Source organism: Beta vulgaris, chromosome 4, assembly GCF_026745355.1.
Source record: "Beta vulgaris subsp. vulgaris cultivar EL10 chromosome 4, EL10.2, whole genome shotgun sequence".
In the NCBI taxonomy this organism is placed as follows: domain Eukaryota; kingdom Viridiplantae; phylum Streptophyta; class Magnoliopsida; order Caryophyllales; family Amaranthaceae; genus Beta; species Beta vulgaris.
The window spans coordinates 1,557,715-1,573,301 of record NC_079205.1 but is presented as its reverse complement, the minus strand read 5'-3'; the positions used below and the strand labels follow the sequence as shown (position 1 = coordinate 1,573,301).

Here is a 15,587-nt window from a genome sequence, read left to right as displayed (position 1 = left end):
TAAAATTGCATAATTTACGTTATGCAAATCACAAAAATAAGAAAAACTTTACAAAAACTTAAAAATTCACTTACAAACTACAACCTATCAAAAAATTGACTTGAAATCAAAGTGTCTACTCTCTTTACAATGTATGAATTAAAAAAAAAAAAAAAATGGTGAGAGACTTAAGTGACAGAAACTAAACCAATTAAATTTTGCAACCAAAAAAAATACAATTATACTTCGTGTGTCTAATGATCAAACTTTGACTCTTATGTCAAAGAAAATCGAGTTTCTGTTTCGAAAAAAATTCAAGCACGCATCGCGTGCAAAAAATTCTAGTATATAGAAGTGGAGGATGTAGGGAATCTCTTGATTTATAATGAACCTCTGAGTAGATAAACGAAGGCAATCTAAAAAATTTCTTCTTATCTATTTCAAAAGCAACTATATACAACAAGTCAAGTCGAACTAAACTCTTCGCTAATTCGAATTCAAACTGTTCACGAACAACTCTATCTTGAATCAACCCTTATGGTAAGAATGTGGTGAATAGGTTGAGCCAACCCTCGTTACATGATCTCAAGTTTAAGCCCAAAAAAAGGGGGCCAAATGAAAGGCAGAAAATGACAAAAGAACACCTCTAATTCCACGTATTGCAAAATCACAATGCACATTCCACATGTCAACAAACTGCTCGAGTTTCTCTCTTCCAAACTTTGCTTACACCATAACAAAACAACCCTTTATTTTCTCCTCTTCTGTATTTGTATTCATATGTATCTTCTTCTTCAAATAATCAAAGTTAATAAGTCATCGTTAAATCTCTCAAAAACTTACACAAGAGAAAAAAAGTGTCTTTGGATATTATCTCTACAAAAAAAATGGTGTTAGATTTGGGTGTGCAAATAGCAAATATGGGAGAAAGTGGGCATGCACAGGTGGTACCTATAGCAGTATTTGTGGCAGTTTTGTGTTTTTGCATGGTGATTGGTCATTTGCTTGAAGAAAATCGTTGGGTCAATGAATCCATCACTGCAATTCTCATTGTAATTGTTCTTACTTTTATTTACTTTCTCTCTTTTTATGTTCTTTTTTCTTGGGAAAAATGTATGTACTTCTAAGTTTTGTGTTACATATTGTTGCAACTTACAATGTTATGTGTATGTCACCTAGGAAAGCTCAAAGTCATATTATAGCTTGTTTTGGTTGATTCTTAATATTATTGTGGGTTTGCGCATAAAATGTGGTCTATGGGACAAGTTTTTGGTAGGGCAGGGAACAATGAGTATGATATATACTTTCTTCGTTTCATAATAAGTGAAACACTCTTTTAAAAAACTTTCACATGAAATAGAGGAGTGTTTCACTCATTATAAAACGGAGAAAGTATAGTGCAATTTGGACTCTATCACGGGCGTATGAGTAATTAATATGTAGAATGGTTTAAAAAGCGTCTTAATAATGGTGTCATTTAGAAGGTCTTACTTTCTCCTTTTTTACTCGCAATACTTTTTTTTTATCAATTTTAATGTAATTTTTGGATATGAGAAAGGTACAGAGGAAAAAAAAGGTTTGTGTGATTGGAGAGAGGTAGAGACTAGAGAGAAAGAAAAAGTAAAAATAAAAAGTGTTACAAGTAATTAATTATTTCCCTTTTAGAAAAGTTTTGCGGGTAAAAAAAATGAAGGAAGTATTACTTCTATAGCACCATCAGAACACAAAAATGGTACTAAGTACGCGTTGTAATGCTGCCATTAGAAAGTTAAACGGGCATATAAAAGTATGTTGGCACAATTTAGAAGGTTTTAGAGCTATGTTACTCAGACACGGATTGAGTGTTTACTCGAATACGGGTGTCCAAGTGTCCGACTCGGCTATTTTGTAGAAAAAGACAAGTTTTTAGTTTAAAATGAAGTATCCAAGTGAAGTGTCGTCTCGGACACGACAAGACACCCGGTTTTTGAGGTAAATGAGGGTGTCGGAATAACATAGTTTTAGAGTACAATCATCCAGGGTGCTAGGCAATATTGCCATATTCCTTAATCTTCTAGTCCAATTTTTTGTGTTAATGAATAAAGATCATAACATAAAGCAAGCTAATGGATGAAGGAGGAGCAAGTTTTTCCTACTAATACTATGAGTGTCATGACTTCTTTGAATCTAGCAAGACTTAGCGTGATTAGTTCCAGAGTTTTAGTTTAATGTAGCTAAACATTTTATAGAAAATGAGGGAACTTCATTTCTATACTTTGATTGTTCAAACTTCATTAGGCATGTGTTACAAGTTTGATGATTGTGTTATCTCACTTCAGGGATGCTTAACTGGAATGATTATATTGCTGATTAGCAAGGGGAAAAACTCTCACATTGTACGATTCGATGAAGAATTATTCTTCATTTATCTCTTACCACCTATCATCTTCAATGCAGGGTAATTATACAATCAGAAATTAAGCTTTGCTTCTTGGATAATATAGATGACTATATATTGAGTGAGGTATTATATTGCTTATATTGGACACAGGTTTCAGGTCAAGAAGAAACAGTTTTTTCAAAACTTCTTGACAATTATGCTTTTTGGAGTTATTGGTGTATTCATCTCAACTACCATCATTTCAACTGGTAATATATATAGATCCACCTATGCTTTCTTTTTGGCATAAAATTCATGTAGCCCTGTTTTAAAACCATTTTTTTGTAATGTAAACCCCACGTCTGCAACCCGTTCATATGTGTCAGAGGACCAACTCAACCAATAGGTTAAGCTTATGGTTGGAGTCCCAGGAACCCGTGACCTTTATGTCACGCTGGCTCCGTTACCATGCTAGAGGACCAACTCAACCAAAAACTTAAGCCTATGGTTGGAGTCCCAGGAATAGTACTTCAAAATGTCGTCCAACCTTGAATGACTTACCTTCGTATATGAATATGTTAGGATGATATGAACTAGGAACAGATAAAGTGCAGGGTTATATGAGAAAATTTTAATGAGGTTTCAAAGTATAATATTACCTGAGTTTGGGTGCAAATGTGGGGTTATATTAAAAGACCGCCTAAAACACAGGGTTATATGGGTTAAATCTCTTGTTTTTTCGCCCTTTTTTCTAATTGATATGACCTGAAATTGAGTTCTCATTTTTACAAGTTTTCCTATCTATTTAGGTAGTTGGTGGCTGTTTCCTAAAGTTGGATTTGCCGGGTTAACTGCACGAGACTACCTTGGCAAGCTTTCTTTGTTTATTTTGATCATTTTTCATGTTTGTTTGTTTATCATTTTCATGTTTGTTAAATGGTCTCCTTTTTTTACCTTAACTTCAGCTATTGGAACTATTTTCTCATCTACTGATACCGTGTGCACACTTCAGGTCAGTTTCATGTTTAGCCAAGTGTGGTTCTGTAAGAACTTTACCATGATTCACACAAGTTTATTCTAATAAGTTGCTTTTAACCACTCGAAGATTCTTAATCAAGACGAGACTCCGTTTCTGTACAGCCTAGTCTTTGGGGAAGGGGTAGTAAATGATGCGACATCAGTTGTTCTATTCAATGCAATTCAGAAGCTCAATGTGAAAAGTTTTGGTGATTGGACACATGTAATTGGAGATTTTCTCTATCTCTTTTTCGCGAGCACTGCACTGGGGATCACTGTAAGTTTAAAGCAATCACAGTTGTGAACTTTGTTTAATACAACATGGTCTTATATTTTTGTAGTTTTAGAAACCACTTGAAAACTCTAACATAGCTTCTTCTTTATTGTTTTACTCGAACACTTAGAGCATGTTTGGCTAGCGTTTAACAACCACCAGATACCGAATGGAAACAGTATCACTGTTTCTTGGTGTTTGCTTGAAAGACTTTTGTTTCCATTCCCTTTGTTGGCCTCATCGGAATCTCCTAAAATGAATGTCTAACTCCAGTAGAGGAAAAGACTTTGTTTCCAACGAATGACAAGAAAGAAAAAGTCTTCTCTGACTCTGGCACCCTGGCACCCCCGAATCACCACCATCATCGCTTTATAGCAACAAGAAATTGCAGCCATGAATTAGATCTGCTTTCATCATCAAATCCATTCTCTGACTGATGCATTTCTGTTTTAATCATGAATCAAAAAGCTTAATGAAGAAACAGAATGGGTTTATTATAACTATTCACTTCCTCTACCTTAATTGATACCTTAACTTTCCTTATCTTATGGACTGATCCGAACATGCTCTTAGCCTCTTAGGTAAAAGCTAGAGTACTCACGCAGTCATCCCTAAATTAACACGCTCCCAAAGTGCTTTACTAGTTGCTCAAGCTCTTGGATCAGCTAACTACTATTTTTGATGGGACTGATCAACTAACTATGGAAATTGTTGATGTGCAGAGAATATCATAACATAAGATTTCTTTGTGTTCTTGCAGACAGGGCTTCTGACGGCATATGCCCTTAAAGCATTGTATTTTGGTAGGTAAGTGTGTTAAGTTTATGCTCCTTGACATAATTCAAGTTTGGTGGACTACTGAGATTAAATTATGCTACTTTGCTTTCTTGGTAGACATTCCACGGATCGTGAGATTGCCTTGATGACTCTGATGGCATACTTGTCCTACATGTTGGCCGAGGCAAGTATAATGTTTCAGCTCCATGTTGCTGTTGTTGGATTTCTTTCAAGTATTCACTGATTCTAGCAACTAATTCATGGCTTACTTTGATAAGAGCACCTACAACTGTTGCTACTGGTTCCTTGCTGTTTTTCAAATATAAAAATGCAATTATTTTCATGCTCATCTGATTCTAGATAGTACCATATAAATCACCACGTACTTGTTCTTGTCAACCAGATAACTCCCACATTATCCCGTATCATGTGGTGTTTCTATTTCCAATGGTTTGTTCTGTCAATCTAACAAGCACATGTATGCATAAATTCATATCATGTGGTGATTCTTTTGCATTTTGCAGCTGTCACAGTTGAGCGGGATTCTAACTGTTTTCTTCTGTGGTATCGTCATGTCACATTATGCGTGGCATAATATAACCGAGAATTCAAGGATCACAACAAGGTAGATTTAGCAAACTTCTTCTGAATTTTGTGCTGTAACTGGTTTTCTACACATGGTTTTATCCCCTTGATAACTTAAGGGAAATTTTCGTGAAAAAAGGAAGAGTTCTATATGCTCATATTCGTTTACTTTGTCACTTTTTTCAAACTTTTGCAGGCACATATTTGCAACTATGTCATTCATTGCCGAGACCTTCATTTTCCTGTATGTCGGTACAGATGTTTTCGATATGGAGAAATGGAAGATGACCAAGATGGGGTATGGCTTCTCCTTCTTTTAAGAGCAAGACTAAATGCGTATATTTTGGTCACATAAGCCTTTGCAGATCCTTTTTGTTACTTTATTGGTGTGGGGCTTACCACCCCTATCTCTTATTTAGCAAACTAGAGTTTTCTTCATTCAGTAAAACTCAGACTAATTAAATAAATTGATATTGCTACCATTAGTAGTTATTTGTGGTTCTAGCTGCATACATAGATAAATGAGTGACATTTTACCTTTTTTTTGAAGTTGCTAATGGGATTAACTCATTAAAAAACAAGTTCTGCTTTTACCAGCCTATACTATTAATTTACAGTTATTTTTATCGTCATCTGCAGCTTTGGGACATTGGTAGGCATCTACACGACCGTAGTCTTTCTAATATTACTAGGTCGTGCTGCGTTTGTGTTTCCTCTTTCTGCTATTTCAAATCGTATGAATCGAGAGAAAGAAAATTCTGGTAGAAGATCAACCATTACATTCAGAAAGCAGGTAAGCCTATTCCTAAGCACAATCTCAAGTTATGTACTCTCTCTTCTCAAATCTTTTAAACCATATTAATAAAGAACTGTGATGCACATAATCATAGTTAGCTAAAAAGTGCCTAAAATTTTCAAACAGATAGAAATATTTGATAGCTATATAAGGTATCATTCATTAGCTCTTCCTGTTGCATAGGTGATTATATGGTGGGCTGGACTTATGAGAGGAGCAGTCTCCATTGCATTGGCATTCAAACAGGTTCGCACAATTCCTATGTTCATATCTATCTATGTTAAGAATTTTATGGTTGTTAACCAAACAACCACCCTTTTAATCAAATTCTAGCTACACTACCTGTGGTTTGGTTACAAGGAAAATTGGTGTGGCTAATTGTCCGATGCATTAAAAAGTAGTATTCGTGTAGTTCGTTTTCATTTTCCCCCACTCCCAAGGGTCTGGTCTACAAAGTTGTACATGGTTCATCTGCGCAAGATTATTGCTAATTAGTGTGAAATGTTTTTGTTGATGAAGTTCACATACTCTGGCATAACAATGGATACTGTAAACGCTACAATGGTCACCACCACTGTGATTGTTGTGCTCTTCACCACACTGGTATGTCAATTAGTTTTGCACTATTGAATGAATCCTACCACATTTACACACCAGTACCATTTACCTCAAGTCGACGAGGGTTTTACTTGACATACGCAGGTCTTTGGGTTTCTAACAAAGCCGCTCATACTGTACCTAGTCCCTCACACTCCAACTCAAGAAACCAAGTCCCCGAAAGATGACCTCACTTTACCGATGCTTTCGATGGACGAATCAGCTGCTACAAATCTCAGTCGGGCTAAGGACAGTTTATCAATGCTGATAGAAAGACCAGTTCACACAATTCATTCCTACTGGAGAAAGTTCGATGATGCTTACATGAGACCGTTATTTGGGGGGCCAGTTGACAGTCAGCGCAGATAAGGGAATGCTTGTCTTGCTGATCAACAGATTGGAAGCTGATCCAAGCTACAGGTTTTGACAGAGCAGTCACGGTCTAAGATAGTCGTGTAAACCAAGTATTGTTGCCTTCACTCTTTGTCGAACATGCATCAAAGAGGTGTTATGAGTTATGAAGCGTCCCGTGGAACAGCTGCAGTCCCTCAGAAGCATGAAGAGGGCTGGTGGACTGAGTTTGATGTTCTACAATGATCTATCTCATCTGGATAGTGATTCTCAAATCTCCAATGATGTTCCATTCTATAAATTGTTTAGTATTGACCAATAAAGTTCTGTTTCGTATGTCCTCTCGTTATTGTGCGACATGTATCATCATTATTCATATGAGTGTAGCAACTTAGAGACAAAACAGTGTAACATATCTCGGCGTATAATTTGCTTTTCCGGTATGCGGGTCGCCTAAAATGGGCTAAAATCGGGAAAAAGCTAACTATAATTTGCTTTTTTGGATAGCAATTCGCGGGGAGAATAGAGAATTATATTACACCGAGACAAAAAGATAATAATACAACGTACTCAAAGGCCTTGTCACACCATATGTTCTTGTAAAATGATTGGACAATTGAGCTTCGTTAACGTGGGATTTCTATGGTTTAGTTTCGAAAATGGTCGATTTTGTTGGTGGTATTTAACTAGGACCATGTTGATGGATTTATGTGTAATTTTATGAAGTTCCATGCAAATGCCCATGAAAAATCTTGAAGTAAAACGTGTTGAAGATTAATTTTCCATTAACTTTGTAAAAATACAAACCTTTTGCATTTCATATGGAGTCATGTCTATAATATAATACAAACCTATGCATATCAAGATTAATCTACGTAAATGGTTTTTAAAGTTGTTGACCTACACTTCTCATTCAACATCATCCAAAATGGTTTAATTACTGACTTTTTAGTTTCTACCAAGGTTTTTTTTCCCATCTTTCGATTTACGAATCTACAATTGGACCGATCTAACTAATCGACAACTGAATCGATCTAACGTTGTCAAACACCCTTGCAGAAGACTTCATGTGGAAACGAATGCGGCAAAGATCAAGCCAATTAGACATACACAAGCCAAAGAGAGTTCCTTTAGGCTTTAGCTCTCATCATGCCATTTGAGAAGACGAACATCGTGTACAAAATATTTTCCGCAGAAATATATGGCTTGACAAGAAACATAGTACTCTGCAACATTAAAAGAAAGCTAGAATTGATATGATAGTAAACTGTTCACGAGGCAAGAAATCGCTAGAATCTTGTACAAAGCTTTCTAAAGAAGGTTCATAATAACATAACATCTACGAGTTCCTACAGGTTAGAAAACTCCATCATAGTCAGAGTGCATCTCTACAGAATAACAAATAAACAGCATCATATGGATAACGAACCCTACCTGTGGCTTTACTTACCTACATTAGTTAAACCCTGCACCTAATTACAGTCATCTCCCTACTAATAACTTACAATACTGTCCAGAAAGATTTGCTCAAGCTACTGTTTGCTAAGAACATATCCAGCCCATGTCAATTAGATCGCAATTACATCAAACACCTGCAAGCAACAACCGAATCAGGTGAATGTAGGTAAATGACATTCATATGAGCATGAGATAATAAAAAAGATACAGAAAAACAAACTACAATAAGGACCTTGAAAATTAGAAACTATTTACTCGGACCCACCATTTTATCTCAACTACCCGTATCAGATCCTAGACACTATATATCAAGGATATGCCGCACAGGCTGCTGGAGATACAGCCAAGACACGAATAAGTTCACATTTCAAATGAACTACAAGGCATACGATTGGCAAAGGCAAACAACTGCATATATGAAATTATTACCCTTGTATAAGAAGCTTTTATTTCGAGGAAAACTATTGACTCATGCAACTGAACCCCCATAAGGATTAACACTCCCATGAGGAATTAAGTCTCTAAGGTTTAAAAAACTCTGCCTCAAATCATCTTATCATGTTCAAGAAGTGACCATCCTTAATGGTTCGTGAGTCCATACATCAGGTGCACCTTTAGACATTGCTGTTTTCTAATAAGCTGTGTTATCACAAACAGACATACACCACTCACCCCCCCCCCCCTCTCCTTTTCCCCCCAAAAATGACACAAAAAAAGAGAGGCAGGAAAAATGGATGGCTAATTAAATAACCATGGAAAAACATACAAAACCACGTGAAGCACAGCTCATAGTAGAAATGCTAAAAACTACCACATTGCCACGTCACAATGTACTATATTATCCACCTAGGTAGTCCGGGAAATCAAAAACAACTTAATCAAGGTTTTCAAAACACACATGATACGTCCATATCACATAAAAACTCTCTTATCGAGTGGATCAAGGTTTCAAAATCAAGTAAGCAAAACAAGTGGTGTGCAGTTCATCTCAGATATTTAACTTTAGAAGAGACTTGTTCAAAACAATATTAAATTATCCAGGAGCATAAAGCTATCAACAGTTACGTAATCACAGAGCAATGTGACATAAAAAATAGTAAGTGATGTATGTTTAAAGTCTGTAGGAATGCAAAAAAATAACACAGCATGAATTGATACTAACCAAATTACATCATGCTCGCGAAAAAAGATGATTACGGGCTAAAGCTTCACGAATCCCAGGAGCAGTAATACTCTCACATCCCAAAAGTTCTTGAAGCTTTGTATCACACATGACCATTGAGTTCAAAGGATCCTGGAAAAGTTACATAATCACAGCAGGCAGTCAGTGATACCATATATCATATCTTCCAAACTCCAGAGAAATATTGAACATGCAAATAGACCTAGTTCATTCCAAATCCTAGTCATGGTTGTCAAAGAAAGTTTTGCAAGTAAAATCATCTTTGTTCTAATAAATTGACTACTACACTATCTAGCAACTAAGAGCTTCAGGCACTAAACAATCCAAAATACCAATATGGAGCTAGGATTCCAGGAAGGATGTTAATTGAACTAATTATCTTCACTTGCTATTGCTACATTCTAATTCATGCTAGTCCACCTAGTTAAGGAAAAAACAGGACAACATGACAGAGGCATTTCCCTTCATTAAAAAATTTATGAGGCCTTTCCCTTCATGGAAAAATTTATGAGGTGTTTCCCCCAGAGGTTTCTACAGATGCAGTCTGTGAAGCATAAAGCTATGACAGTATATTAAAAACCATAGCCTCTATACAGAAAACATTTACCAACTCCACAATCATAAAGTCATGACGATAACCCATTGAAATTCAATTATGCAAAAGTGCAACTACTCTAGCAGCAGTAAAGAACTAGTCAGTAATCAGACATCAGCAGGGATAAAAAAGAAAACTATTCGTGAGAAAATATGAAGCCAAATCTCGAAAAACACTTCATTTATACCAGCCAATTATCAAACAACAGCGCAAACAAAGAAACCTATGCATCACAGAAGAATCACAGGACCATGTACTGTTGCCTATTTTGGGACATTATGACTGAACAGAAAGCAAAATGTCTTTATGATTAAGAGCTGGACAAGAATTGCTGATTTGTAAAATCAAATCTACTTTGCATAAATCAGACAGCGTGAAACCCAATACAAAAAGATACAAATGATCCCAATCTCTTAAAACCGCCGAGCCAAAATCACGAAATCATCTTTTTTTTATGATAAAAACAAAGGGGACAGCTAACAACAGAAACTTTGAGCTCAAGAAATAATCACAAGTAACTCTTCTACTGATAGTTCAGTTCAGACTTATACCATGTATAGCCACATTGTTCCTATGTAGAACCTTACAAACCCCACCCCAGATAATGCATCCACCGCCATGACTCTCCTGAAGGAATGTTACCCATCACATATTGGCACACCTAACTCCACTGCTGCACTTACCACTGTTGCTACCAGAAATACTGTTCATACTACATAATTAACAATTAGCACTGGCAGTGTGATGATAATCAACTATGGGACAAACCTGTCCATGAGGCCAAATTTCACTTGGCCATCTCCACTGTGGAATGTGACCACTTGTTACTAAAGATATAAAGCTTAAGGCAACAAAATTGATTGCACTGGACGACCTAATAGCAGAGAGCTGAGGGCCTCTTTTGCTAAGTATCCCTTGATAAAGTAGCACTTTCCAGGCTCTTCAGTAGTGTAACAACTGATAGCATCTGGTGCTCAAGGGTTTCTCCAGATGGATATTACACAATTAAAATCCCCTTCCTACATCTATCCTCTCAGGTAATAGTACACTACAAAAAAATAAACACTATGCAATTCAAAATCTAGATTGAACTACGCACCATCAGATAGATTCCTAAAGAAGACTTATCCGCTCACCCAATTTCCATTTCATATCCCTCGAAGATATATTTGCACCCATTCCAAACCATCAATAGTGACCACCACTTTTGACAGTCCAGGTCAGCTAAGAGCTAACAGGAAAACCACTACATGTCAAACTCTCTCCATAAGACAACGGAAATAGTCTACATGAATTGCCAAAAAAGTTCAGCAATATTACTAACCAAAAGTCCAAGAAATGTTACAAATTAATTTAGTATAGAGTCAAAATAAAAGTCTGTAACAGACAATGACCCACCTCCAAGCCTTCTGCCTTAATGTACTCTTCAATACGCTTATACACCTCAGATTGAGGCATTTCCTTCTCACTCGTACCAAAGAATTTTGCCAGTGCTTCAGAGATTATAATAGGAGCAGGAGCAGGAGCAGGAGCAGCAGTGGAGGCAGGAGCAACAGGGGCAGCAGGAGTAGGAGTAGGAGCAGGAGCAGGAGCAGCAGGGGCAGCAGGGGGAGCAGGGGCAGCAGGAGCTGTGGTTGGAGCTTCAGATTCTTCCACCTTTGCTTTCTTGGATGGTTGTTCTGGAACCTCTGCCATCATCAGAACATGGACTTATTAATGCCACCTGAAATGAGCAGATAAATATGAAGAAAAAAAATTTAATTTCCTTTTTTTCATACTTGAGGGATCAAGGGGAACAATATGTTTTGCCAGCAACTTGTTCATCTGAAACATGTCTGTACAGTCAACTTCAAAGACCAATCGTAGCTCGTCATTGCAAATTATCTTTCTTTTGTTACTAGGATCTTGGAGATTGTTCTTCCTTATATAGGCCCAAAGCTGCTTCACAATCTACACCAAATAAAAACCAATGAATTTCCAGGAGAATAATAGATATAGAAGGGAGAAATAAGGAAAAAAAAAAAAAAGATGAAGGAGCCATACCTCTGTTCTCGGCAAAGCTGGTTGGCCAACAATTGCCTCAAGCTGGGGTGAAACACCACAAAGTTTATTCAGTCCTCCTGGACCTCCTCTCCTTTTTGGGCGAGTTTGGGTACTGTTACGATGCAAGACTTAAATTTCAGTAACATACAAAGTATAGGTGCATTTCTAACTGCAATGAATAAAGCAAAGCAAAAGGATGACAAATAAGAACAGAAAGATTGATCTCTATATCGCCTGTATAACTTGATGTAATTCTGAAATTTTTCACACAAACTTGTAGATGGACATATCACCTGCTGTTTACAAGGAGTCAAACACTCAAACAGTCAACTTACATCTACTGGAGAAACACACAAGGGAAAAGAAAAACCACAGCTGAAAGGTGCTATGACAGAAACTTATAGGAAGAGAGAGCCTTACGTAAGTGATTGACTACGAGTAGATGATACACTGTATACACAACCTCACACACTGACAATTTGATTAACAATGTCTAAAATATTCAGAATAAACTTTCTTCATCTGCCACCCTCCTCAATCCCAAGTCCCAACAGCTGTAAGAAAATTAATGTTCTTTCCAGTTCTCTTCCCATAAATTTACATTCCCCTACATTTTTCTTCCTTTCCATCCTGCCTTTTTCAATCTAAACAAACACCCCAATTAGCCAAATTGATTCTTCACCTTGGCACTTGCACACGTGCTCAACCCTAAACTTTACAATTCAAAATCCTTCACACTTTGATCTACATGAAACCCCGTAAAAACCAGCGTGCGACTCCAATACCACATATAAATGAAAGCTAAACAATTTAGAAAAAGCCTCAAGTCAAAAATATCAAACTTCTTCCTCCCAATATATTCTTACCTTCCATCTCCTTCCCTCCTACACTCCCAGTTTCCCACTAACTAAACAGTAAACACTCCAGGGCCAAAATTACCTAAATCGCTTCGGAACATCTCTCAAACCCAGTTACACGGTTCAAGATCAAACCAGAAACACAATATCACATATAGTCCACAATGCTCCCAAAAGACAAACTTTTCCCAAGTGACACAAAACTTAAAAAGACAACAAGTACAAAAGTCAATATATAATACTGCAAAACCCATCACAAAAAGGAACCCAACTCAACTCAACTGAACCAAATCATCAAATACCACATTAAACAACAGCACAACTCAATAGCAGCATAAATACAACAAAACTATATATTTAAAAACAATCTTGACTTTGCAAACATCTAAAAAACCCAGATTCTAAAACAAGAAATCACCAAAAAGTAAAAAATACCCAATAAAGAAACACACACACACACTCAAACCTTTCTTTAGCAGGTGGTGAGGAGAGAGATTCAGCAACAACAGTCCCACTACCAGGCTGAGCAAAACTAATTTCAGTGGGTCCCCTCGGAAAGTAAGAATGCGCCGAAGGTGGAGGTGGGTGATGATAAACCCTATGTTGAGAATGAACAACATTCAAATTCACATGAACATTAGGGTTTGAATTAGGGTTCAAATTAGGGTTAGGGTTTATCGATTGGGGATGCGCGCGCGGAATTACCACCTGCGGTGGCGCCGGAGGAGGAGTATTAAAGAGGAAATTGATGTGCGCACGAATGAAATCGATTTTGTTGGAAAGATCAAACCCTAATTTTGATTGCAATCGAATTATTACTTCATTCAGTGAATTGAATGAATTAGGGTTTGTTTCACGAAACAAAGCTTCCAACCCTTCTGCTATCTCTTGGTCCGACACCATTTTTTTTGGGGAAAAATAATAATTGTGCAAAAGGGTATAATAAAAATTTAATTTTTTTTTTGTGGGGTGGTTACTTTCTCTCTCTAGAAGAAACAAAAAAAAACCAACAGTATTATTCCCACTCACTCTCACACCACCTTCTTTGTGTTTTCTCTCTCTTCTGTTTGTTTGGATCTCTGTGAGAGAGGAGGAGAGAGATAGAGAGCACTTTATGGGATTTTTTATGTTTGGAATGACAAATGAGCCCCTTTGTGATGAAAGACATTCTCTGAGATTTGGGTGCAAAAGTCCAACTAACTTCTAGTTCACATGTCATTATCCCACTTAGAAACAAAACTTTGGATTATGGATGATGGATTATGGATTATAGTTTTGTTAAATCTTTGTAGTTTGTGAGGAGAGGTTTCTGTTGTTTTGGACTGAATTCGATCGGTTGAATTTATTAAAATGAATTGGACGAATTTTGTGAGGAGAAATTGGTTGGACTGTGTTGAGTGAAATAATTTGAACGAATTTGTGAGAAGAAGCTGGTTGAATTGAACTAGCTGAAATAAGTTGAACGAACTTGTGAGAAGAAACTGGCTGAATTGAGCTGGCTGAAATAAGTTGAATGAACGTGTGAGAAGAAACTGACTAAATTAAACTGGCTGAAATAAGTTGAACGAACTTGTCAGGAGAAATTGGTTTTGAATTATATTGGACTGAAATAGTGAATGTAAGTTTAAATGAATAAGGCCTAAGAGCGTTTTGGGTGTAGTTTAACAATAAGATCATGGAACTTGACAAGAAGTTATCCTCAAGTCTTTTCCAATAAAAAAAAAAAGCTATTTGAGTTATAAACATATTGAACTAAATAGTTGATTTATGAAAAGAGTGATTTGCCTTATTGTTTAATTTAAAGGGGTCACTTGAAAAAGTGACTTACTTTTAGATAGATAGTGAGAATGTGTCACTTGAGAATTTTATAAAATAAATCAATCTCTCGAAATATTTGAAATCTAATTAAACATCAATAAAAAAGTTTGAAATTTTTTTAATTGATTAATTTTATCAATTATTTTCAAGTTTATACATTATATGGTTGAAAATGATTGATGTATATATAAAAAGGGTCATTTTGTTCAATTATAAAACAATAACTCAACAACAAAAAATTATTACTGTAGTTTGAAATCTAAAACTTTTATTTATAACTATCTATTAGTCATATATTGACCCTCTTTTACATTATAGGCTAAAAATGATCATTGTGTGAAAAAAGGCGAAGATCAAATTCAATACATGGTTAATGAATAATAATATTCTAAAGGGTAGTACAATATAAAAATTAACTGTAACTCATATCATAACAGTTGTTAAATTTCGTAAAAGAATTACATAATGTGTAAATAACTAACTTTAGTGTACGAAATTAACATTATATTTTTCATTTTTTAAGTAGGCAAATCTTAGAAGAGATGGTCTCATAAGAAATATTATGATATTATCTTAGGGTTAACTTTCGATAACTCGCAAAGTTTAGAGTGAGATCGTCAAAAAAGTTACTCTTTTGAGCTATTATTGGTGTCAAGGTATCACTGATTGCTGCATATATTTTCCAAAGAATCTAAGAGGTCTTTCCAAGTTTTACACATCCAAATTTGCATGCTGATATAAGCACAATAATGGTTATAAATAGTGGACGGTCTGAATAAATGTACTTTGTAGATCAATTGATCAAATGTAGTAATAGTTTAGAGTGAGATCGTCAAAAAATTACTCTTTTGAACTATTATTGGTGTTAAGGTATCACTGATTGCTGCATATTTTCCAG

General features: G+C 36.1%; 2 protein-coding genes across 3 annotated transcripts; one reads left to right on the top strand and one right to left on the bottom strand.

The window, feature by feature from the left end:
- The first annotated feature begins 695 nt into the window (after nucleotides 1-695).
- On the top strand, nucleotides 696-7,071 carry LOC104891796 (sodium/hydrogen exchanger 4). 2 transcript variants are annotated; one of them, XM_010677548.3, is made up of 14 exons: nucleotides 696-1,031; nucleotides 2,298-2,416; nucleotides 2,510-2,607; nucleotides 3,148-3,207; nucleotides 3,304-3,350; nucleotides 3,444-3,632; nucleotides 4,390-4,436; nucleotides 4,524-4,590; nucleotides 4,931-5,031; nucleotides 5,188-5,289; nucleotides 5,631-5,784; nucleotides 5,971-6,033; nucleotides 6,307-6,390; nucleotides 6,490-7,071. In XM_010677548.3, exons 1-14 carry the CDS (start codon nucleotides 867-869, stop codon nucleotides 6,751-6,753), a joined length of 1,560 nt encoding a protein of 519 aa, XP_010675850.1. In that variant the 5' UTR covers nucleotides 696-866; the 3' UTR covers nucleotides 6,754-7,071. The 2 variants fall into 2 exon arrangements, with proteins under 2 accessions (XP_010675850.1, XP_048498463.1); XM_048642506.2 differs by lacking the exon at nucleotides 3,444-3,632.
- Nucleotides 7,072-7,962: 891 nt separating this feature from the next.
- Nucleotides 7,963-13,979, bottom strand: LOC104891797 (actin-binding protein wsp1). Its single transcript, XM_010677549.4, has 6 exons — nucleotides 13,338-13,979; nucleotides 12,015-12,126; nucleotides 11,750-11,921; nucleotides 11,370-11,659; nucleotides 9,356-9,487; nucleotides 7,963-8,327 (listed from the first exon to the last, which is right to left on the bottom strand). Exons 1-5 carry the CDS (start codon nucleotides 13,772-13,774, stop codon nucleotides 9,365-9,367), a joined length of 1,134 nt encoding a protein of 377 aa, XP_010675851.1. The 5' UTR covers nucleotides 13,775-13,979; the 3' UTR covers nucleotides 7,963-8,327; nucleotides 9,356-9,364.
- Nucleotides 13,980-15,587: the final 1,608 nt, after the last annotated feature.